The sequence below is a fragment of the Schistocerca nitens genome, chromosome 1, assembly GCF_023898315.1.
Source record: "Schistocerca nitens isolate TAMUIC-IGC-003100 chromosome 1, iqSchNite1.1, whole genome shotgun sequence".
NCBI classification, from domain to species: Eukaryota; Metazoa; Arthropoda; class Insecta; order Orthoptera; family Acrididae; genus Schistocerca; species Schistocerca nitens.
Genome location: NC_064614.1, coordinates 350,264,606 through 350,291,505, shown reverse-complemented (window position 1 = coordinate 350,291,505; position 26,900 = coordinate 350,264,606). Strand labels below are relative to the sequence as shown.

At 43.3% G+C, this 26,900-nt stretch overlaps 1 protein-coding gene across 1 annotated transcript in view; it reads right to left on the bottom strand.

Moving 5' to 3' along the window:
- Positions 1–26,900, bottom strand: part of LOC126247882 (uncharacterized) — a 303,956-nt gene that overhangs the window by 12,399 nt on the left and 264,657 nt on the right. Inside the window, exons 14-16 of the mRNA XM_049948519.1 lie at positions 22,428–22,693; positions 19,434–19,674; positions 804–995 (exon numbers count right to left, since the gene is read on the bottom strand). Of these exons, the coding sequence (XP_049804476.1) occupies positions 804–995; positions 19,434–19,674; positions 22,428–22,693 (699 nt within the window). The remainder of the gene's footprint in view (positions 1–803; positions 996–19,433; positions 19,675–22,427; positions 22,694–26,900) is intronic.

Sequence of the window (26,900 nt, the reverse complement as noted above, 5' to 3'; positions counted from 1 at the left end):
TTGGTGATTGTGATGAAATACAGTGTCATGTATCAGTCTCACTTCAAAGTATAATGCACCATTCAAAAAAATTTACTTGGTCTGCCATAACAGCGTGTGACTTACTTTTTGAAGTGCCCTCGGAACTGGAACAACTGCAATTATTTGTTTCGTGGGGAACCGTGGTAATGAAAAATCTAACAGTTTCGAAATAATTTTGTCATCTTATACAACCAATTACAAGTGTCTTTTTTCATACAAGCTATTTCTCTCACTGAATACAAATGTCACGTAACAGTTCTCGCAGGTTTGATCTACAGGATTAATGAAAAGTCAAGCCTTGTATATCTGATGAAAATAAGACCCTCAAACTTAAACTGAGTATACAAGTTGGTTATGTGAGTGATAAACCGTGAGTACCATAAAAGTGGAAACGTGACATAATCCTAGAATTCGTTGTCACACTGTGTCGCATGTTAGGCAAACCTTTTGTTGTTTATGCCCACTATTTTTGTTTCTCCTCTACTATGACATCATCAGTTTCCGATTTTATCTGTGATGCTACACGAGAGACATAACATGTCTCGGCGACCGTAAACAATGTTGCTGTTTGAATAAAATGGTCCTAACGTTGGACGTAATGTCATATGTAATGGGATATCTGGAAGAGTGTATTCGCCAGAATTGCAATGCAATATGCTTGTCTGTGTGGGGTAATAAATATTATTCGTACAAATATCAAGTTGTGAGTTTTTTGTGATTGTCAACAGCCTCATCGCTATCCGCGTCGTACTTCGGCGTGTCAATAGTTCGTGTGTGCTTACGCGTTGCTGCGGGGGTCGTAGCACTCGACGGTGTCGGTGATGGTGTGCGAGCGCTCGCCGTTCATGCCGCCGGCCACCCAGAGGAGCCCCCGGAACTGGGCGGCCGCCAGACCCATGCGTGCCTCTCGCATCGGCGCCACGTACTCCCACACGCCGGACACGGGGTTGAAGCGCTCCACCGACCGCAGCACTCTGCACGCAAATAGCTTAACTTGGTACATGTATCTGGAAACTGGCACACTAAGGTCAGGATGATCGCAAACTACCGGATTCGATCGTAAAGCTACATTTTCTGCAAAACAGAAAAATACGTAAACACAAGATCTTTCATCGTTTTGTACACAATCGTTGGAGAGCACTGCCGCTGTCTTCGTAAATGTCACTGAAGAAAAAGCTGTAACTAGAAATTTTTTTGGATCAATTATTTGTTGCACAGCAGTAACTACTGTAGTTTCGGGCTTAGGCCGATCGCCAAGCGGCAGCGAGGATTTCTCGAAGAAATTTGACAGTTTTTTACCACAGTATAACAGGATATTCGATATTTTCTGGTTTACAAAAGCTTTCACATTATTTGAAAGATATTCACATTTTATTTACTTGAGGAAAAGTTTTGCTTCATACATTATAGCATACAGGTCCGCGTTAGCTTTACCTGACACGGTGACCAACGAGCTAAGCTAAAAACGACGGACACATTTGTTCACATCTCACGTCACGTCAGTACTGATTTGGTTGGCTATACCAAAGACCAACTGGCACAGTAATGGAATATTTCTGTACCTATGGTGCTACTATGGAAAGATTGTTGTTCTTAGCCTGGATCATGATGAAAGCTATATTACATTTTATTTTTAAAAAGAGTGATAATGTCCAATAAAGTCTTTCTTTCTTATGTAGGATAATGACTAGTTTTTCTTTTTGAATAAGTAACTACACTAATTATAACAGTATACGAGTACACATTCTCTCTATTAGTTCAAATGTACAGGAGTTGGATGAAATTTTGTAGGTACACTCGGATTCTTAACTCTAGCTGAAAATATAACTACCAAATTCCATCCAACTCCAATAATTCGGTGCTGATAAGGAGAATTTGTATACTGCCGTAGTGACCTGAGTTGTTCTGTTGTTGTGGTCTTCAGTCCTGAGACTGGTTTGATGTAGCTCTCCATGCTACTCTATACTGTGCAAGCTTCTTCATCTCCCAGTACCTACTGCAACCTACATCCTTCTGAATCTGCTTAGTGTATTCATCTCTTGGTCTCCCTCTACGATTTTTACCCTCCACGCTGCCCTCCAATACTAAATTGGTGATCCCTAGATGTCTCAGAACATGTCCTACCAATCGATCCCTTCTTCTAGTCAAGTTGTGCCACAATCTCCTCTTCTACCCAATTCTATTCAATACCTCCTCATTAGTTATGTCATCTACCCATATAATCTTCAGCATTCTTCTGTAACACCACATTTCGAAAGCTTCTATTCTCTTCTTGTCTAAACTATTTATCGTCCATGTTTCACTTCCATGCATGGCTACACTACATACAAATACTTTCAGAAACGACTTCCTGACATTTAAATCTATACTCGATGTTAACAAATTTTTCTTCTTCAGGAACGCTTTCCTTGCCATTGCCAGTCTACATTTTATATCCTCTCTACTTCGGCCATCATCAGTTATTTTGCTCCCTAAATAGCAAAACTCCTTTACTACTTTAAGCGTCTCATTTCCTAATCTAATTCCCTCAGCATCACCCGACTTAATTCGACTACATTCCATTATCCTCGTTTTGCTTTTGTTGATGTTCATCTTACATCCTCCTTTCAAGACACTGTCCATTCCGTTCAACTGCTCTTCCAAGTTCTTTGCTGTCTCTGACAGAATTACAATGTCATCGGCGAACCTCAAAGTTTTTATTTCTTCTCCATGGATTTTAATACCTACTCCGAATTTTTCTTTTGTTTCCTTCACTGCTTGCTCAATATACAGATTGAATAACATCGGGGAGAGGTTACAACCCTGTCTCACTCCCTTCCCAACCACTGCTTCCCTTTCATGCCCCTTGACTCTTATAACTGCCATCTGGTTTCTGTACAAATTGTAAATAGCCTTTCGCACCCTGTATTTTACCCCTGCCACCTTCACAATTTGAAAGAGAGTATGCCAATCAACATTGTCAAAAGCTTTCTCTAGGTCTACAAATGCTAGAAATGTAGGTTTGCCTTTCCTTAATCTTTCTTCTAAGATAAGTCGTAGGGTGAGTATTGCCTCACGTGTTCCAACATTTCTACGGAATCCAAACTGATCTTTCCCGAGGTCGGCTTATATCAATTTTTCCATTCGTCTGTAAAGAATTCGCGTTAGTATTTTGCAGCTGTGACTTATTAAAATGGTAGTTCGGTAATTTTCACATCTGTCAACACCTGCCTTCTTTGGGATTGGAATTACTATATTCTTCTTGAAGACTGTGGGTATTTCGCCTGTCTCATACATCTTGCTCAACAGATGGTAGAGTTTTGTCAGGACTGGCTCTCCCAAGCCTGTCAGTAGTTCTAATGGAATGTTGTCTACTCCGGGGGCCTTGTTTCTACTCAGGTCTTTCAGTGCTCTGTCAGACTCTTCACGCAGTATCATATCACCCATTTCATCTTCATCTACATCCTCTTCCATTTCCATAATATTGTCCTCAAGTACATCGCCCTTGTATAGACCCTCTATATACTCCTTCCACCTTTCTGCTTTCCCTTCTTTGCTTAGAACTAGGTTTCCATCTGAGCGCTTGATATTCATGCAAGTGGTTCTCCTTTCTCCAAAGGCAGTATCTATCTTACCCCTAGTGAGATAAGCCTCTACATCCTTACATTTGTCCTCTAGCCATCCCTGCTTAGCCATTTTGCACTTCCTGTCGATATCATTTTTGAGACGTTTGTATTCGTTTTTGCCTGCTTCATTTAATGCATTTTTATATTTTATCCTTTCATCAATTAAATTCAATATTTCTTCCGTTACCCAAGGGTTTCTACTAGCCCTCGTCTTTTTACCTATTTGATCCTCTGCTGCCTTCACTATTTCATCCCTCAAAGCTACCCACTCTTCTTCTACTGTATTTCTTTCCCCCATTCCTGTCAATTGTTCCCTTATGCCTTCCCTGAAACTCTGTACAACCTCTAGTTCTTTCAGTTTATCCAGGTCCCATCTCCTTAAATTCCCACCGTTTTGCAGTTTCTTCAGTTTTAATTTACAGTTCATAACCAATAGATTGTGGTCAGAGTCCACATCTGCCCCTGGAAATGTCTTCCAATTTAAAACCTGGTTCCTAAATCTCTGTCTTCCTATTATACAATCTATCTGATACCTTTTAGTATCTCCAGGCTTCTTCCATGTATACAACCTTCTTTCATGATTCTTGAACCAAGTGTTAGCTATGATTAAGTTATGCTATGTGCAAAATTCTACCAGGCGACTTCCTCTTTCATTTCTTAGCCCCAATCCATATTCACCTACTATGTTTCCTTCTCTCCCTTTTCCTATTCTCGAATTCCAGTCACCAACGACTAATACATTTTCGTCTCCTTTCAGTACCTGAATAATTTCTTTTATCTCCTCATACATTTCATCAATTTCTTCGTCATCTGTAGAGCTAGTTGGCTATTTTTTTTATTCATTATTAAACCTACTCCTGCCTCACCCGTATTTGATTTTGTAATTATAACCTTGTATTCACGTGACCAAAAGTCTTGCTCCTCCTGCCACCGAACTTCACTAATTCCCACTATATCTAACTTTAACCTATCCATTTCCCTTTTTAAATTCTCTAACCTACCTGTCCGATTAAGGGATCTGACATTCCACGCTCCGATCCGTAGAACGCCAGTATTCTTTCTCCTGATGGCGACGTCCTCTTGAGTAGCTCCCGCCCGGAGATCCGAATGGGGGACTATTTTACCTCCGGAATATTTTACCCAAGAGGACGCCATCATCATTTAATCATACAGTAAAGCTGCATGCCCTCGGGAAAAATTACGGCTGTAATTTCCCCTTGCTTTCAGCCGTCCGCAGTACCAGAACAGGAAGGCCATTTTGGTTAGTGTTACAAGGCCAGATCAGTCAATCATCCAGACTTTTGCCCCTGCAACTACTGAAGAGGCTGCTGCCCCACTTCAGGAACCACACGTTTGTCTGGCCTCTCAACAGATACCCCTCCGTTGTGGTTGCACCTACGGCACGGCTATCTGTATCGTTGAGGCACGCAAGCCTCCCCACCGGCGGCAAGGTCCATGGTTCATGAGTTAGTTACTCAAAAAAAAAAACATCACCCTACAAATGAAAAATATAAAAAATACAATAACTTCGATATTGCCATAAATTTTTATTTATGATTTATTTTTGTAATGAAGGGTATAGCTTTCATCGCGATCTAGGCTAAGAAAAACAACCTTCACCATAATAGACATCATAAGCTTGGAGGTATTCCATTAAAGTACCACCAAGTTCTATGGTACAGTCGACCAAATTAAAACGTGGTAGTATAATTTCATTGTCCGGGCCACGCCCATTCCCAATGTAAATTTTCGTAAAACGTAAGTTTATTTAAAAAGGAGTTATTATTTCTTTTGCCTGATAATACCCACTTGACAAGTTTATTGCTGCAAACTACATAGAAATCAAACCAATGTTTGTAGGTTATTGTGGTATCTTCCTGTATCTAGTGTGTGTAAAATTGACAGGCACTTTGATATGTCTGTTTATTTCTACGCTACACAACTACTCTGCAACTCACGCCTAAGTGCCTGGCAGAGGGTGATCGAACCACCTCACACTATTTCTCTGTCGTTCCATTCTCAAAGATCGCGTTTCAAAACCGAACTCTTAAATATTTTTGTGCGAGCTCTCATTTTTCTTCTTTTGTTACGATGACTACTTCTCCCTACGTAGGTTGGCACCAAAGAAATAGTTTTGCATTCGGAATCATCGCCGCAACAAAAACGCCTTTGTTTTAATGACTGCCACTCCAACTCGCGTAACATAACCGTGACACTTTCTCCCTTATTTCGCAATAATACGAAACGAGCTCCTCCGTCAGTCCTACCTGGTTATGAGTCCATTCCGCTCAGCAGTACTCCAGAAGTGGATGGGCAAGCGTAGTGTAAGCAGACTCTTTAGTAGACCTCTTGCACCTTCTAAATCTTCAGCCAATCAAACGCAGTCTTCGGTTTGGCTTCCCCACAGAATTCTCCATGCGATCGTTCCAATCTCAGTTGTTTCGTAACGGTAGTCCTTTACGATTTTGCTCTGTGAGATGTGTTGGGAATGGTGATCGATTATTTTCACTATCATTCATGCGTCCACATTTTAAAATTTCTCACTTTTTGACCCATATTTTACAGACTTTTAATTTTGCTTTACAAAATCCAAATCGAGAAAATTTTATGGGTTTTCTATTAAATGATATGTAAGTCCTCTTATGACGTTTTGTGTTTTCTTAGTTTTTGTAGAGCATGCTATATTTTGTCTGGTACTTGTCTGCCAATAAGATATTTTAATTCTCTTTATTCCGCGTTCGGTCAAGTGTAATTTCGTCGCGTCTGTGGCCTGTGGTGACAAGTGGGTTGCATCAGCAGTGGAGCTACACCGCAGCCGCAGCTCGCAGTACGGTACTGCTACCGTACCTATTACTGACAATGTCTTTATAAAATTGTCATTTACAGTTGTAGATTGTAAAAAACTTGTGGAAACGGCGATCAAGTTTATTACTAAGAACTTCAAGTAGGTGCGAGGTGACGGTGTCGATTTATTTTTCACACAACAATATTTGTTAAAAAAAAAAAAAACACTGAGACCAGATTTTACCAAAGAAGCGAAAATGATATCATTTCAGATGACGTTATATGTGGGTAATCATAACGAACGTCGTAATAAATTTTTACCCACATGTTCAGTATCCTCAACTGTTAATACTGACACATCTTTATCACAACTGCATGTGAATTTTACTGACAATCATGTAACTAAACATAACTGGTTATACACAGCCTGATAGAGTAACAAATTTCAGATACAAATGTTGAATAAATAACTGTAGTGTTTTTTTATTTGAAGGGTTCTCGGGTGTCCAGCCGGATACGACTGTCGAATGCCCACGATATTTCGGCGAATAACTATTCCACCATCATCAGGTGGTGCTGATGCAATGGTCTGTCTGCTCTCTGCCACTGGTATTTATCCCTCGCAGGTCGATATGTGATTCCGTGCGCCGACGAAGCGTGGCGTGTCTGGTGGTGAGGGAAATGGTGGCTGTGATAGGTGGTGGAGGTGAGGTGGGGGGAAGGGGGGGGGGGCGCAGTATCTCTTCGGCGGCCGTGGTGGAGTGATCTCGTGTCCGCTTGCACCGTTGCTTCTTAATAGAGCTTAGTATTGATTTCCAGGCCTTTCTGAGCTGGTAACCAGTGTCCCTTCTGACGAGGTTGTCTGTTACACGAATTTCTATGGCCTCTTTGAAGTGCAGTCCCTGTAGTTATTTGTGACGGCTAGTACTTTTTCTCGTCATAATTCGCTGTGAGTCCAGTGTTTAAGCGATGTTCTGCTAGAACAGATTGGCTTGGTTGGCCTAGGCAGGTGTAGCGTTGGTGTTCTTTGCATCAGTCTTCCACCTTACGAACTGTTTGACCGATATAGGATTTGTATATGCCCGCTTTCTTGAGGCCGACATAGTCTTTCACAGTTACAAGTAAGGCGCGCGTCTTAGCCGGTGGTCGGAAGACTGTCGATTTGTGTCGCCTAAATAGTCTCCCTATTTTGGACGACACGTTGCCTGCGAAAGGTAGAAACACCAGGTCTTTTTTCTCGTCTTCCATTTCTTCTTCATCTTTTTTCCTACTGCGCCTCTGTTGTCCGAAGGCCCTTTGGACTTGGCGGTTGCCGTATCCATTCTTGCGGAACACAGTCTCCAGGTGTTTGAGTTCCGTTGATAGGTTCTGTTCGTCCTCGATCGCATATCCTCTGTGTACCAAGGTGAGAAAGGGTAGTTGTCCGCTTTTCTCGATATCCATAGTGAACTGTATGTTATTATGGATGAAATTTGGATGTTGTAGAAATATTTGTAGTTGATCCTTTCCATGAGGCCAGATTACAAATGTGTCGTCCACATATCGGAAGAAACATACAGGCTTCGGTAAGGCAGTTTCCAGGGCTACTTCTCCTCAATGTATACCTCAAATGAACCAAATGTAAAGTAACTGGCACCAACATTGTACACTGCGCACCCTTCAAACCTAATGCAATAGGTTTACTTAACTTACAAATATCACAATAACTATGCGCAAGATCGAAAAATTAATACTTTATCATCAAGCTGTGATGTGGTACTATAATAAAAAAAATAGTTTTATTGTGTCAGTTAATTTCCTCTGCATCGAACGACAAGGATCATATAACGAAGATAACGCATAAATCAGAAAAAAAAGTTTTTCAATTTCTTAAATGAAAAGGAGAACCTCTACCGAAAAATTAACTCCAGAATTTGATGATTCTTTTCTTACACACGGTATTTCCTACAGTAAGAAAATGGGGAAACCCAATTTTTTGCATATACTGCAATCAGCCAGGAGTCATGGACGCTTCGTAGGAACCGCTAGTCAATGTGTCTGCCGTGAACGTCAGTCGCAGTGCGTTGACCGCAGTGACCAGCCGCGTTATAGGAAGTCCATCATTAAGAAATCGTTCAATAAGCTTTAGAAAGTTTGAATAATGTTTTGGTATTTCGCTGGAACCTAATGACAACAGAGGTGTAACGATTTTAAAATACAGTAAATGAACGTTTGGAATTCTAGGTGTAGTCTAGCAATTAGAGAATACTTCCTTAATGTGAGACAGAAGGGAAAAATCAGCTACGGACGTTTGGATGAATATTATCCCTTTGTTGTCCTTTTCTTCCTCTTTCATACATCTCCAACGCACAAATTACCTAGTACATGTGATAAAAAGCCATCGTATTCTTATATACACTGACCAGTCAGAACATTATGACCACCTACGTAATAGTCGTTATGTCCACCTTCGCCACGGATAACAACGGCGAGGCGTCGCGGCATGGAAGAAATGAGGCCTTGGTGAGCCGCTGTAGGGAGCTGACACAACGTCTGCACACGTAAGTCACCTGATTCTCGTATATTACGCTCTTTCGTTACTTCAGTCACATCCCAGATGTGTTCGATCGAGTTCAGATCTAGCGAGTTGTGGGAGGGAGCAGCACATCAATTGTAACTCGCCATTGTTTTCCTCGTACCACTCCATCACGCTCCTGGCCTTGTGACATAGCACATTATCTTGTTGAAAAAATGTCACTGCTGTCGGGAAAATGAATGTAATGAAGGGGTTACGTGATCTGCAACCAGTGGACGATACTCTTTGGTCGTCATGGTGCCTTCCAGGAGCTCGATTGGACCAATGGTTGCCCACGTGAATGTTCACCAGAGCATAATGGAGCCGCCGCCAGCTTGCCTCCGATCCGCTGTACTGGTGTCTAGAAGCGATTCTCATGACAGACGACGGATTCGGCTCTCCCATCGGCATGATGAAGAGGGTATCGGGATTCATCAGACATTGCAACACCCTGTCACTGCGCCACCGCCAAATGCTGATTGTCACTTGCCCATTTCAGTCGTAGCTGCCAAAGTCGTGGTGTTAACATTGGCACATGGATGCGTCGTCGGTTGCGGAGGCCTATCTTTAGGAGTGTTGGGTGCACTGTGGATTCAGACACACTTGTGTTCTGCCCAGGAATATAGTCTGATGTTAGTTCTGTCACAGTTCGCTACCTGTCCTGCTTCACCAGTCTCCCAGCCTACATCTGCCATCGGTAATAGAAGGTGGACGCGCAATCACACGACGTGTGGATATGGTTTCACCTTGGTTTCGCCACATGTTGTAAACACTCGCCACAACACTCTTCGAACACGAGTCGTACAGTTTCGAAAATGCACGTGCCGATCCTGCGGGCCATCACAATCTGCCCTCGGTCAGACAGATCGCGCACCTTCCCCATTCTACACTCATACTACATGTACCGTGCGTATGTCTGACTAGCCGTCATTCCCTCGCTAGGTGACGCTGCTATCACCTGAACGGGTATATATCGATAGTAGTTCGGTGTTCATAATGTTCTGGCTACCAGTGTACAAATTTATTTTGCACAGCGTTTACCTCCAATATTATCGTATTGATTATGTGAATATCCTGAAATATTCATATGTATTTACTTCAACACCCCCCTCCCGCCTCACGACCGCCCCTTCTCCGTATGTAATATACAGTTTCTTTCTGTAGTTTACACTACAGGGAGAATTCATCACATCCACAAATGCTCTGAAGATATTTTGTTTTTACTTTTCGATTACTGACTGTAAACTCAGGATATGTATTTCCTGAACGTGTCAGCGTCTCTTACATTTCTAGTTCTGATCTTTGTGGTGTTAATATAGGGTGTTTCGAAAAGGACTTTACATCTTTAAAAATTCAAATAAATTTAAAGAAAGAAGATATAGAGCTGGGTTTAGTGTTATCTTGTAGGGAAACACATCAAGTTTTTTTTTACTTTAAACTAAAGATGTAGTATGTGGCTTTCGTTGGTTATCCTGCACACATCCCATCGGAAGTCAGTTTCTCCCAAAACTCGCAGAAGCATTGCAGCATTGCATTTCTCAGTGGCGGAGTAAATACTTGCTCTAAGTTCAGGGAGGTACAAACATGATATCCTTGATGAATCCCCATAAAAAAATCGAATGGTGTCAGGCCGGGGAAAGTGGGGGCCATGTAATTGGCGCATCACGGCCAATCCATTGAGCTGGAAAGCGGTCACTGAGAAAATCCCGGACGTCAGCCAGATAGTGGGTGGTGCACCATCTTGCATGAATTAAACATTTCGTTCTTGGTCATCCTTATCAATCTGTGGTATCAAAAATTGCTGTAAATATCCAGGTACACTATCCCGTTGATGACCTGTTATTTTCCCATGTCTTACCGAATACCCTGTTTCACCAAAACATTTCTGTCACTCATAAATTGTAGGCCTAATAGGAGGATCTTTGGCTTACTTGGTACGGAAATTACGCTGAACTATTGTCTCTGACTTCGATTCTTCAAACCAAAGCACGCAGCTATCACGCTCGGGTCCAATGAAGGCAGCCATCTTTAACGGAACTGCCGCTGGCGCTCCTTAGGATCCGATTCGGCAGCAGCGAACTACGCTAGACAAAACTTGATGTACTTCCCTACAAATTGACGCTACAATCACCTCTGTAGGTACTACGAACTAATTTATATGAATTTTCCAAGTTGTAAAGTCATTTTTGAAACACACTGTATAGGCAACAGATTTGGAGAAACGGGTGTGAACCGGTTCGTTCGATAGTACTTTATTGGCAGAATGACGAAATGTTTCCCAGGAAATCTGCCAATTGGTCTGCTGCCGAAGCAGGTGAGTGAGTGGTTACCTTCCAGGTCTATATCCAGAATTTGTGGGATTCGTATCCCAATCCAGCCATCCTAAATTAAATGTTCTGTTGTTTCTTTTAATCACTTCAGGTGAATGCTGCAGTCATTTCTTAACATAGCAAGTTCGACTTGTTTCTTCCCCTTGATCAAATTGAGCAGGAGCCATTGTCCACTGGGCGTTGAACTCTAATCCTCGTTCCTTACCCTTCCTCAGTCACGAACCTTTTGCGGTAACTGATGATGAGTCCATATCTTGTCTGAAACCAAGACTTTCAGCAGATGTCACGTTACGCAACAGCACTGGCACAGATATTGCTTCGGCATCAACCACCATCACATATTCTCTTGCGCTTTAGATAGTCCTGTTCCCTTGTTTAGGCTTTTTATGCATTCTTTCTACCAACCTTTTTCGTACGGAAATTCATACGGAAATGTGGCGTGTATACATCTGACGGTCATATTTATTTTTATCTTTTGCTGTATTTGGAGTTACTTTCCCTATACAACCAGTCCTTTTCAAGTTGCTTCTTATCTTGTTCTAAGCCGCTTTACTATGGTTTGTATCCATTAGTTTGGTATTCAAGTGAGCAAACTTCTGATTTGTTTTTCGTTCTCTTTTCTAGGAGTTCCTTTCTTCACCCATAACCAAGAATAGTTCTTAACATAATTATGATTTGCGAACAGGTAGAAAATTGAGGAAATAGGACTTGGATAAATTGAAAGAACGAGAGTTTTTTGTGGTTTCCAGAAAATACAGTAGGCAATGATTGAATGAAATAGGGAAAGGAATAGAATAAAAGACGAATGAGTAACTCTGGGAGATGGAGTAGTGTAGGCAGCAGAGGATCACAGAGGGGTAAAAAAAATTTAAAAAAAAAGAGGCCAGGTAGAAATCATTGGAAAACACAGGAGATATTGAATTTAACTAATTACTGGAGCAAAAATAAAAAGCTGGTGAAAGGGAATAAAGACGTCTAAAGAATGAGGTTGACAAAAAGTGAAAAATGGCTTGGCAGAGATGATTAGAGAAAAAATGCAAGCTGTAAAAACATGCACGACCAGGGTGAAGATATATGCCGCCTAGAGAAAAAGTAAAGAGACCTTTGGAGAAAGAAAAATACCTGTACGAAAATTAAGAGTTCAAGTCAGTACTAAGCAAAGAAGCGAAAGCTGAAAGGTGGAAAGAATATACAGATCGCCTCCACAAGGGAATTGAAAATGAATACTTTATTGAGTTCGAAAGGGAAGCAGATTAATATGAGATGAGAGATATGATCCTGCGAGAAGAATATAACAGAATACTGAAAGACCTAAGTCAAAACAAAGCCCCTTGAGTAGACGATATTTCTTCAGAATTACTGAGATCGTTGGGAGAGGGGACTATGACAAAACAATTCCACTTGGTGTACAAGATACATATATCGGATGGGAGAAATAGCCTCAGGCTTCAAGAAGAATGTAATGATTATAATTGCGAAGAAGGATGGTACTAACACGTGCAAATACTAACGACCCATCAGCTTAATAAGTCGTGACTGCAAAGTACTGACACAAATTATTTACCTAAGAATGGAAAAGCAGTTAGAATTCGACCTCGTGGAAGTTTAGTTTGTGTTCCACAGAAATTTAGCTACACGTGAGGAAATAGCACTTATTTTAGAAGCTAGGTTAAAGGAAAGCAAAACAACGTTTGATTTAGAGAAAGCTTTTGACAACTAGACTTTATTCCTGGAAAATTTGAAGGTAACAGGAATACAATATAGTGAGCGGAAGGTTATTTACAACTTGTACATAAATTAGACTGTAATTATGAGACTCGAAGAGCATGAAAGGGAAGCAGAGGTTGAGAAGGGAGTGTGACAGGATTGTAGCGTACCTGAAATGTTATTCAATCTGTACATTGAGCAACCAGTAAAGGAAACCAAAGAAAATTTTGGAGAAAGTTCAGAGTGAGTAAGTAAGAACAACGAAATTTGCCGATGACATTGTAATTCTTTCAGAGAGAGCAAAGAATTTGGAAGCGCCGTTGAACGGAATGGATAGTGTCCTGAAAAGTGGTTATAAGGTGATCATCAACAAAACTAAACTAAGACTAATGAAATATAAGCTAAGTAAATCAGACTATACTGGGGGAATTAGATAAGGAAATGAGACGCTAAAAGTAATAGATGAATTTTGATATTTGGGCAGCCAAATAACTGATGTTGGTCGAAGTCGAAGTAGAGAGGATACAAAATCCGGCTGGTTATAGCAAGAAAAACATTTCAGATTTAGAGAAATCTGTTCATATATAACATAAATTTAAGTGTTAGGAAGTCTTTTCTGAAGGTGTGTGTCTGGGGTGCAGCCTTGTACGGCAATGAGATGCGGGCGGACGGCAGTTCGGACAAGAAGAAAATAGAAGCTTCTGAAACTCGATGTTACAGAAGAATGATAAAAATTAGATGGGCAGATCGAGTACCTAATGAGGAGATACTAAACCGAACTGGGGAAAAGGAAATTTATGGCACAACTTGATTAAAAAAGAGATCAGCTGATAGGACAGATCCTAAGCATTCAGGAATTGTCAATAGCTAATGGAGTGAGGTAGGGCGGCGGGGGGGGGGGGGGGGGTAAAAATTGTGGAAGGAGCTGAAGGGATGAACACAGTAAGCAGGTTCAAATGTATGTAAGTTGCAACAGTTATTCTGAGATGAAGTGGCTTGTGAACTATAGACTAGCGTGGAGAGACGCATCAAACCAAACTTCCCACTGAAGACCGCAACACAACTATGATCTTATTTCCCTCTGTCTTTCATACAAGTCTTTCAATTTCTCTTTCCTTCATTTATTTCCATCTTCATTATCTCTTGTTCTTTTTCTAAAGCTGTTCTAGTGAAGCATTTTCTCAGCTCGTAAGTACTGCCTACATATCTTCCGACAAGCATGGTCAAATAATTTGGCAAGAGAAGGAAGATGAAAACCTCACTTGGAGTAGCGAACAAATATTTAAGCATTTCACATAAATTGTTCAAAAGTCTCGCATTGCTCGAGACGACACAGAAACTGGCACACAGATTACAACTAAAATAGGGAGACCTAGCTTATTTGTCTTTCGTCAATTTTATTAACACTTCCGTATTATTCAACCTTTGCGCTCTGCGTATAATACGGACAACGCAAGATCAAAGCTTAAAATATAACATTTATACACACGTTCGAAATTAATTTGCATGGTTAAAAATTTTCAATTTACTCATGGTACCAGTCGCTGTTCTTCTTTTTTGTCAGTGCACTAAATAATTATAAGAGGCTGCTCATATAATCCGCCAATGATAGATTATTTCACTATTTGCTGTCCATTCATTGGCCTTGGTGTAGAGGAGAAAGGGCGACGGGGTGGGCCGTGGCGATTTGGAGGAGCTGTATTGAGCATGTTACCGACGTTCAATCTTTAATGATATATATATGGTAAAACACAGGGAGTTTATAAATGAATATGTGGGCTTTAACGCTTTTTAATATTTATTACACTAAACTTACAGCTATAAATGATATGTCAAATGAAAGATCAACTCAAACAGTTTTACCAAGAACCTTATAAATGGTCAATGTGCGCACCATTTGTCACGCGGCACACATCAAGTCTTGAACTTCACTGTCCTTTGGGGCTTCATCAAGGATCGTGTGTACGTACCCCCGCTACCAGCATACCTCACTGAATTAATAAACCGGACTGAAGCAGTTGTTACAATCACTGAAGACACACTTATCAACGTTTGGGAAGAACTCAGCTATAGACTTGATGTGTGCTGTGTGACAAATGGTGCTCACATTGAACATTTATAAGCTTCTTAGTAAAACTGTTTGAGTTGCTCTTTCATTTGACGTATCATTTGTAACTGTAAGTTTAATATAATAAATATTATAAAGCGTTAAAACCCCAGTATTCATTTATAAACACCCTGTAGATTGATACGTATTTATAGGTTACAACATATATATATATCTTATTTTCAGTTGGGCCAGCAGCATAGATTACGTCACAATATGATATTTTGTATGAATAATTCCTGGTAAGCTGTAAATGGTTTAATCAGTAATCCTCCTTCTTTACTACAAGCTTGTTTCGGCTATAGCGCCATCTGTAGATGTAACATTTGGGAAATATATTTACATTTATAAAAGTTGTATAGAAAGGTCAGTTTGCATACATACTTACATCTAATTGGAATAGATGTCCATACTACATCAGTAAGTAAACTGCCAACTGCCTATTTGTTGTTAGATCGCTCTAATCACGTAAGGTTTATTTGTATAGAATATTTTCGCAAAAGACTTTTATAATTGGAATGACAGTTTATTCTCGTTTGATGTTTACACCACAATCTGTGCTAGTCAGAGATGTTAGCTGCACTTCACTGCTATTATAATTTTGATACCACGACCATCTTTGGTTTTCTGTGAACTTTGGTTTTTATCCGTTCTCGTTTCTAAGATGCCTTGAGAAAATTGATACTTCACGCTGTAATACAGGCTCAATGCTTGAGCGTTAGTGCTGTACACTTACTGCTCTTACATGTTTTCATGTTTTCGACATTGTTTTCTGCTTAGCTAGGCCTGTATTACGGTGTTAAGTATCAGTTTTATTAGGCTTTCAAGTCAGCAATGGTGTATGCTTTCCTCGTTAAATAGCACGTATGCTATTAACAGACGTTTTTCCATGATCGAAACCGGTAGTGAATTAGTGTTGCAAGACAGCACTTCTCCAAGAAAATGTAGTGGTGATAATTTTTTTCCTATCATCGTTTTGTGGGGTTCGTCAGCGACAAAAAGTTTCATAAATGGTTGGAACTATGTGTGAAGCTTGTTGCAAGGCGCTAAGTCCTATCATTCACAGATATTGACTGAATAAGGAATGGGTATTCACGCGTTGTGGCCTTCACTTATACACTCCTGGAAATGGAAAAAAGAACACATTGACACCGGTGTGTCAGACCCACCATACTTGCTCCGGACACTGCGAGAGGGCTGTACAAGCAATGATCACACGCACGGCACAGCGGACACACCAGGAACCGCGGTGTTGGCCGTCGAATGGCGCTAGCTGCGCGGCATTTTTGCACCGCCGCCGTCAGTGTCAGCCAGTTTGCCGTGGCATACGGAGCTCCATCGCAGTCTTTAACACTGGTAGCATGTCGCGACAGCGTGGACGTGAACCGTATGTGCAGTTGACGGACTTTGAGCGAGGGCGTATAGTGGGCATGCGGGAGGCCGGGTGGACGTACCGCCGAATTGCTCAACACGTGGGGCGTGAGGTCTCCACAGTACATCGATGTTGTCGCCAGTGGTCGGCGGAAGGTGCACGTGCCCGTCGACCTGGGACCGGACCGCAGCGACGCACGGATGCACGCCAAGACCGTAGGATCCTACGCAGTGCCGTAGGGGACCGCACCGCCACTTCCCAGCAAATTAGGGACACTGTTGCTCCTGGGGTATCGGCGAGGACCATTCGCAACCGTCTCCATGAAGCTGGGCTACGGTCCCGCACACCGTTAGGCCGTCTTCCGCTCACGCCCCAACATCGTGCAGCCCGCCTCCAGTGGTGTCGCGACAGGCGTGAATGGAGGGACGAATGGAGACGTGTCGTCTTCAGCGATGAGAGTCGCTTCTGCCTTGGTGCCAATGATGGTCGTATGCGTGTTTGGCGCCGTGCAGGTGAGCGCCACAATCAGGACTGCATACGACCGAGGCACACAGGGCCAACACCCGGCATCATGGTGTGGGGAGCGATCTCCTACACTGGCCGTACACCACTGGTGATCGTCGAGGGGACACTGAATAGTGCACGGTACATCCAAACCGTCATCGAACCCATCGTTCTACCATTCCTAGACCGGCAAGGGAACTTGCTGTTCCAACAGGACAATGCACGTCCGCATGTATCCCGTGCCACCCAACGTGCTCTAGAAGGTGTAAGTCAACTACCCTGGCCAGCAAGATCTCCGGATCTGTCCCCCATTGAGCATGTTTGGGACTGGATGAAGCGTCGTCTCACGCGGTCTGCACGTCCAGCACGAACGCTGGTTCAACTGAGGCGCCAGGTGGAAATGGCATGGCAAGCCGTTCCACAGGACTACATCCAGCATCTCTACGATCGTCTCCATGGGAGAATAGCAGCCTGCATTGCTGCGAAAGGTGGATATACACTGTACTAGTGCCGACATTGTGCATGCTCTGTTGCCTGTGTCTATGTGCCTGTGGTTCTGTCAGTGTGATCATGTGATGTATCTGACCCCAGGAATGTGTCAATAAAGTTTCCCCTTCCTGGGACAATGACTTCACGGTGTTCTTATTTCAATTTCCAGGAGTGTATTTTATCCACACCCGCAGCCCTTTGAGAGATAGGTGGTACTGATCCCCATAGCAATCCTTTCCAAAAAGTAACTGATATATTTTCTAACTTCGGTTGAAATTGGTCCAACGGTTTGGGAGGAGATGTGGAACATACGTACATATTTACATAGATAATATGAGGACAAATGTAAGGATGTAGAGGCGCATATGAATTGGGGCAAGAGAGATACTGCCTACAGGAAAATTAAAAAGACCTTTGGAGAAAAGAGAACCACTTGCATGAATATCAAGAGCTCATATGGGAACCCAGTTCTAAGCAAAGAAGGTAAAGCAGAAAGGTGGAAAGAGTTTATAAAACTCTACCATCTAGTGAGCAAGATGTATGAGACAGGCAAAATTCCCTCAGACTTCAAGAAGAATATAATAATTCCAATCCCAAAGAAAGCAGGTGTTGACAGGTTACCGAACTATCAGTTTAATAAGCCACGGCTGCAAAATACTAATACGAGTTCTTTACAGACGAATGGAAAAACTGGTAGAAGCAGACCTCGGGGAGGATCAGTTTGTATTCCGTAGAAATGTTGGAACACGTAAGGCAATACTGACCGTACGATTTATCTTAGAAAATAGATGGAAAGGCAAACCTACGTTTCTAGCATTTGTAGACTTAGAGAAATCTTTTGACAATGTTGACTGGAATACTCTCTTTCAAGTTCCGAAGGTGACAGGGGTAAAATACAGGGAGCGAAAGGCTATTTACAATTTGTACAGAAACCAGGTGGCAGTTACAAGAGTCAAGGGGCATGAAAGGGAAGCAGTGGTTGGGAAGGGAGTGAGACAGGGTTGTAGCCTATCCCCGACGCTTTTCAATCTGTATATTGAGCAAGCAGTAAAGGAAACAAAAGAAAAGTTCGGAGTAGGTATTAAAATCCATGGAGAAGAAATAAAAACTTTGCGGTTCGCCGATGACATTCTAATTCTGTCAAAGACAGCATAGGACCTGGAAGAGCAGCTGAACGGAATGGACAGTGTCTTGAAAGGAGGTTATATGATGAACATCAACAAAAGCAAAACGAGGATAATGGAATGTAGTCGAGTTAACTCGGGTGACGCTGAGGGAATTAGATTATGAAATGAGACACTTAAAGTAGTAAATGAGTTTTGCTATTCGTGGAGCAAAATAACTGATGATGGTCGAAGTAGAGTGTATATAAAATGTAGACTGGCAATGGAAAGAAAAGCGTTTCTGAAGAAGAGAAATTTGTTAACATCGAGTATAGATTTAAGTGTCAGGAAGTCGTTTCTGAAAGAAGTTGTATGGAGTGTAGCCATGTTTGGAAGTGAAACGTGGACGATAAATAGTTTAGACAAGAAGAGAATAGACGCTCTCGAAACGTGGTGCCGCAGAAGAATGCTGAAGATTATATTGGTAGATCACATAACTAATGAGGAGGTATTGAATAGAATTGGAGAGAAGAGAAATTTGTGGCACAACTTGACTAGAAGAAGGGATCGGTTGGTAGAGCATATTCTGAGGCATCAACGGATCACCAATTTAGTACTAGAGGGCAGCGTGGAGGGTAAAAATCGTAGAAGGAGAGCAAGAGATGAATACAGTAAACAGATTCAGAAGGATGTAGGTTGCAGTAGGTACTGGGAGATGATGAAGCTTGCACAGGATAGAGTAGCATGGAGAGCTGCATCAAACCAGTCTCTGGACTGAAGACCACAACAATAACAAATATGTACATCCATGTTTATAATATGTGACAACGTAATGGGAGAAGGAGCCGCTTTACAACCTGCCACTACGGTCCTGCCCGCCGATGGCGTAGAGGCGGCCGGAGCAGGCGACGAGCGCGAAGCTCTGTCGGGCGGTGAGCATGTCGGGCTCGGCGCTCCAGGTGCGGGACGCCGGCTCCAGGCTCCAGACGGCGCTCGTGATGCCGCCGCGGCTGCGCGCCGCCGAGTCGCGCGGGTCCTTGCCGCCTGCGCGCAGTCGCAAGTCCCACTCACTCTGCTGTTGGCTTTTGGAGCTGTACACTACACCATATACAGCAGAAGGCACATTCTTTATTCATAAACTCTCTCACACATAGAACACAGATGCACTGCACGTATCGGGCACGTCATCGACTGTACACTGATTACAAATAAACAGCTACACTTTCATGTACATTAGGTTCTCAATCTTTTGTCTACGGGACGTATAGTCCCAGAATAAAACAAAAAATAGTTGCCATTGTTAGGTACTGGTCAAGATTTTTTTGGAAGTGGTGTAAAGTGAACTAGAGATCCCCTTCCAGGTATTCCCATCTGGGCCCCTCTCCCGGCTAATCTGACAGATAGATGAATAATCTCTGACTCTGTTCTCAGACCGCTCTATCCAGGACATCTAAAATATACAAAAATTATTAATGTACACTACCGGTCGAAAGTTCTCTATCACCTATCACAACAGTGAGTTAGTGGTTAAATCGGGGATTTCATTTTGTATCGTATACCCTTCTCATAATAAAACAAGTATACACATATAAAGACTAATCGCATCTTTTGTGTATTTGACAGGTTATTCGCATAGAGGGGCGCTAATGAGCAAGCACAACAACACTGATGTGCTTTTACATGAGACGGTTCAATTCGAATAGTCCTCATTCCTTCAGCTGCCTGTGTAGCAATCAGTTCGCATTAATTTACAGTACACTGAAGGTATCTAGCAGTGTGTTTGTATAACTGATTAGGTTCATACCATATTATCCCCGAATGGGCCTGAAGCAGGAGATTGGAATTGAAAAACGTGTTGTAATTGTAGTTCTGCATCAGGAAGGTTATTCTGTAGTACGACAATAGCAACAAAAGCTGGCATAACCCAGTCTATAGTGCCGTATGCTTTACAGCGATTCAAGCAGACTGGTGCCAGTGCAAGTATTCCGCGATCTGGAAGAATCCGTGTAACATTATAGAGAGGAGATCAGTTCATATATGTACAGAGTAAATGTCAGAGGACTCATACTGCACATGAAACTCGCGAGGAAGTAGGCAGTATGTGAGCAGTTCCAATTTCTGTCTCAACAGTGCAACAAGGTTTAAAGGGGTGCGTAGCGGCCAAAAAATCTTAATGGTTCAAATGTCTCTGAGCACTGTGGGACTCAACGTCTGAGGTCATCAGTCCCCTAGAACTTAGAACTACTTAAACCTAACTAACCTAAGGACATCACACACATCCGCAGCGGACGCGCGGTTCCAGACTGTAGCGCCTAGAACCACTCGGCCACCCCGGCCGGCCTAACATAATGAGGTGATAAGATTGCAGTGGTTATATTAACACAAACACTGGAGTGTGCAGCAATGATCCAAAGTGTTATTCACATACGAATCTATTTTTGAAGTATTTAGAAGTCACCGTCGAATGTTTGTTCGTCAACTTCGGGGAGAACGTACGAAGAGCATTGTATGCCGCCAGTGGTGAAGCATGGTGGAGGGTCGATCATGATGTTGGGGTGTTGTGCGGGTGGTAACGTCGGAGATATAGTGAGAATTAATGTAACATTAAGAATGATTAATTTGATTTTAAAATACGGGATAAATGGTAGAGGAAAGACAATAGAAAATAATGAAAAGAGAGAAATAACGTGCGACAATAGTGGTGTGAGCATGTTTATTTTCGACTGAGTGAAGAGAAACATGGTGGAATCAGGTAACACCACCAGCTTGCACAGTGCCTTGTTGACAACTTGGGTCCATGGCTTTGTGGGGTCTGCGCCACTCTCGAACACTACCATCAGCTCTTACCAATTAAAATAGTGACTCATTTGATCAGACTGGTATTTCTGCCTCTGGATCACAGGGTCCAGGGTTCGATTCCCGGGCGGGTTGGGGTTTTCTCTGCCCGGGGACTGGGTGTTTTTGTTTTCCTCATCATTTCATCTTCATCATCATTTGTGAGAGTGACTAGATTGTATTGTGAAAAGAAAATGGACTGTGTAAAAATTGGGACTTTGTAAGGACGCTGATGACCACATAGTTAAGTGCCCCAGAAACCAAACATCATCATCATCTTCATTTGATCAGGTCACGGTTTTCCAGTCGTCTGGGGTCCAACCAATATGGACACGAGCCGAGGAGAGGCGCTGCAGGAGATGTCGTGCTGTTTGCAAAAGCACTCGTGTCGGTTGTCTACTACTGCAGACCAAATTTCACCACACCGCCCTAACGGATACATCCATCGTATGTCCCACACCGTTTTCTTGCGTTATTTTACGCAGTGTTGCTTGTCTGTTAGCACTGACATCTCTACTCAAACGTCACTGCTCTCGGTCGTTAAGTGAAGCCCTCGGCCACAGCCGCACGATGGTCAATGCCTGAAATTTGGTATTCTCGGCACCTCTTGACACTGTGGATCTCGTAATATTGAATTCTCGAACGACTTTCAAAATGGAATGTCCCATGCATCTGGCTCCAACTACCATTCTGCGGCCAGAGTCAGTTAATTCCCGTCGTGTGGCCATAATCACGTCGGAAACCTGGTTCACATGGATCACCTGAGTACAAACGACAGCTATGTCAGTGCACTGTCCTTTGGTACCTCGTACACGCAATACTACCACCATCTGTATATGGGCACACCGCTGTCCCGTGACTTTTGTCACGACATTGTTGTTAGTTAAACAACTGGCTATGTTGTTTTTTTTAAACATGGTCAAATTATTTTTAAAACATCCAGGACTTTGAGTAGCCGCCAGCGCCAAGAGCGCGGCTAGTAGCCCGCCGCTACTGAGGTTTGCAGCGTGGCTCACCAGCGATGTAAACGTGGCCCTTGAGGAAGGCGGCGGCGTGGTGCTGGCGCGGCTCGGGCAGCTGCGCGATGTGCTCCCAGCAGCCGGCGTCGAGGCGCAGGCGCAGCAGCTCGCGGCCCACGGCGGGCGCGCCCTCCGGCGCCGGCTTCCACGTGGGGTCGGCGCCGCCCAGCACCAGCACAGACTCGCTCTGCGCCAGGAACAGCGACCCCTCCACCAGGTAGTCGCGCGTCACAGGGCCCAGCAACGACGCGCTCAGCCGCCTCCTGCACAGTACCTACCGCTATCTGCCTCCATTTCGTAATTGTTACTCTCATTCACTGTGGCGCCAACCTGTACAGCTAAAGTTCTGTATGAGCCAGGAGTTACCAAACCTTTTCTCTGATGGAACACTTTGAGAATAGTGGTACTTTAATGGAATACCGTGTTTATTTTGAAGGCTAGTAAAATTTTTAAAAATGCGAATAACTTGCTATTTACATTACATTGTGATAAGTTCCTATGGGACCAAACTGCTGAGGTCATCGATCGCTAGCTTACTCACTAATTAATCTAATTTAAAATACTTACGCTGAGGACAACAAACACACACACACACCGCACACACACACTCACCCATGCCCGAGGGAGGACTCGAACCTCCGACGGGGGGAGTCGCGTGAACCGTGGTAAGGAGGCCTAGACCACGCGGCTACAGCGCGGGGCAACAATAACTTGCTTTACTTCAGTTTTAAAATGTAGCTAATAACACGGAAACCATAATGAATTTAAAAAAAATAGTATCGTCAAAATAGAGAGTGGAGATGGACCGAAATGTTACTAAGTTTTTCGCGGAGCACTTATTCACTTCCCGCTAGAACACAGTTTGGAAAACCCTGGCATAGGGAAAGTATGGTCAAACCACTGGCCGTCGACATTTAGGGCCCATCATACTATAGTAAAGGAGTAAAGTAGTAAAGGAGTTTTGCTATTTGGGGAGCAAAATAACTGATGATAGTCGAAGTAGAGAGGATATAAAATGTAGACTGGCAATGGCAAGGAAAGCATTTCTGAAGAAGAGAAGTTTGTTAACATCGAGTATAGATTTAAGTGTCAGGAAGTCTTTTCTGAAAGTATTTGCATGGAGTGTAGTCACGCAAGGAAGTGAAACATGGACGATAAATAGTTTGGACAAGAAGAGAATAGAAGCTTTCGAAATGTGGTGCTACAGAAGAATGCTGAAGATTAAATGGGTAGATCACATAACTAATGAGGAAGTATTCAAAGATGGTTCAAATGCCTCTGAGCACTATGCGACTTAACTTCTGAGGTCATCAGTAGCCTAGAACTTAAAATTAACTATACCTAACTAACCTAAGGACATCACACACATCCATGCCCGAGTCAGGATTCGAACCTGCGACCGTAGCGGTCGCTCGGTTCCAGACTGTAGCGCGTAGAACCGTACGGCCATTGCGACCGGTGAGGACGTATTGAATAGAACTGGGGAGGAGTTTGTGGCACAACTTGACAAGAAGAAGGGACCGGTTGGTAGGATATGTTCTGAGGCATCATGGGATCACAAATTTAGCATTGGAGGGCAGTTTGGAGGGTAAAAATCGTTGAGGGAGACCAAGAGATGAATACCCTAAGCAGATTCAGAAGGATGTAGGTTGCAGTAGGTACTGGGAGATGAAGAAGCTTGCAGAGGATAGGGTTGCGTGGAGAGCTGCATCAAACCAGTCTCAGGACTGAAGACCACAACAACAACATACTACATTGACCGCTAAAATATATTTAGCTGTTTCTAGTGAACAAGTGTGCTCCACTACTTAACCCACTAAAAAATTAAAGCAGTACCTTCAAACTGAACGTCTAGAACCCTCATCAACAAAAGATCTATGCAAAAAGTGTAGGAAAATTCTTCTGTGACGAGGATAAACCCAAGTATCCTTACTGAAGTCATTAATTGACTGCGACAAAGAGATTTCGCAGTTAATGTTATAGCAGCGAGCTCAAATACCAATATTCTCCTAAGTAGCTTTAAACCTGCTCATCTAGGATACTAAGAAACAGCAGCAGAAAAAAGTAAAAAGTAACCAATGTTAAGTTGAAAAACACAGTTTTTTACACACACACACACACACACACACATATATATATATATATATATATATATATATATATATATATATAATGTAGAAGCACCGCGATTATCTCACTGCAATAAATGAAAGCTTACGGAAGCAATGAAATAAGAAACCTTGCCAGAGAAAAGCTTTTAAGCTGATCTGTTAAACAAACCTTGCTACTGGAGAAGCGTCGTTCCTGTACCAATATCTGGTTTTTAGGTGATTTATTTTAAGATTCGTTACGAATTCTATTTCAGTATCTTTTCGTCTTTTCCGTGACACACACACACACACACACACACATATATATATATATATATATATATATATATATATATATATATACTCCTGGAAATGGAAAAAAGAACACATTGACACCGGTGTGTCAGACCCACCATACTTGCTCCGGACACTGCGAGAGGGCTGTACCAGCAATGATCACACGCACGGCACAGCGGACACACCAGGAACCGCGGTGTTGGCCGTCGAATGGCGCTAGCTGCGCAGCATTTGTGCACCACCGCCGTCAGTGTCAGCCAGTTTGCCGTGGCATACGGAGCTCCATCGCAGTCTTTAACACTGGTAGCATGCCGCGTTGGCGTGGACGTGAACCGTATGTGCAGTTGACGGACTTTGAGCGAGGGCGTATAGTGAGCATGCGGGAGGCCGGGTGGACGTACCGCCGAATTGCTCAACACGTGGGGCGTGAGGTCTCCACAGTACATCGATGTTGTCGCCAGTGGTCGGCGGAAGGTGCACGTGCCCGTCGACCTGGGACCGGACCGCAGCGACGCACGGATGCACGCCAAGACCGTAGGATCCTACGCAGTGCCGTAGGGGACCGCACCGCCACTTCCCAGCAAATTAGGGACACTGTTGCTCCTGGGGTATCGGCGAGGACCATTCGCAACCGTCTCCATGAAGCTGGGCTACGGTCCCGCACACCGTTAGGCCGTCTTCCGCTCACGCCCCAACATTGTGCAGCCCGCCTCCAGTGGTGTCGCGACAGGCGTGAATGGAGGGACGAATGGAGACGTGTCGTCTTCAGCGATGAGAGTCGCTTCTGCCTTGGTGCCAATGATGGTCGTATGCGTGTTTGGCGCCGTGCAGGTGAGCGCCACAATCAGGACTGCATACGACCGAGGCACACAGGGCCAACACCCGGCATCATGGTGTGGGGAGCGATCTCCTACACTGGCCGTACACCACTGGTGATCGTCGAGGGGACACTGAATAATGCACGGTACATCCAAACCGTCATCGAACCCATCGTTCTACCATTCCTAGACCGGCAAGGGAACTTGCTGTTCCAACAGGACAATGCACGTCCGCATGTATCCCGTGCCACCCAACGTGCTCTAGAAGGTGTAAGTCAACTACCCTGGCCAGCAAGATCTCCGGATCTGTCCCCCATTGAGCATGTTTGGGACTGGATGAAGCGTCGTCTCACGCGGTCTGCACGTCCAGCACGAACGCTGGTCCAACTGAGGCGCCAGGTGGAAATGGCATGGCAAGCCGTTCCGCAGGACTACATCCAGCATCTCTACGATCGTCTCCATGGGAGAATAGCAGCCTGCATTGCTGCGAAAGGTGGATATACACTGTACTAGTGCCGACATTGTGCATGCTCTGTTGCCTGTGTCTATGTGCCTGTGGTTCTGTCAGTGTGATCATGTGATGTATCTGACCCCAGGAATGTGTCAATAAAGTTTCCCCTTCCTGGGACAATGACTTCACGGTGTTCTTATTTCAATTTCCAGGAGTATATATATATATATATATATATATATATATATATATATATATATATATATATAATGCCTAAAAACCAGTTACTGGTACAACTGGTACAGCAACGACGCTTCTCCAGCAGCAAGGTTTGTTTAACAGATCAGCTTAAAAGCTTTCTCTGGCAAGGTGGCAAGGTTTCTTATTAGACTGCTTTCGTAACCTTTCATTTATTGCAGTGAGATAATCGTGGTGCGCCTACATTATATACTTCGTACGTGGTAATACTAGTCCGTTTTCCTAGCTGAGTTGTCAGTGTAGATGACTGCAATGCAGAGGGCCCAGGTTCTATTTCTGGTACTACCAAGAATTTTTCCTGTAAGGGAAGACTTTTATGGGGTGTACTTAACATCATGAACGCCATCTGAGTAGCTACTTGACCGTTTAGCAGCGGCTTCATGATCTGGAAAGTCTGCAAAACGGCCGGGAAGACAGTGTCCTGATCACAAGCTCCTCCTTAGCACACTGACACGTCGCCGCAAGGCAGATGATGATATGACGGCCAACAGACATCACTTGGGCTATCACAGATTGGCGGCGAGCTCGTTATGTAGTAATATTGCCGTATTTTTGT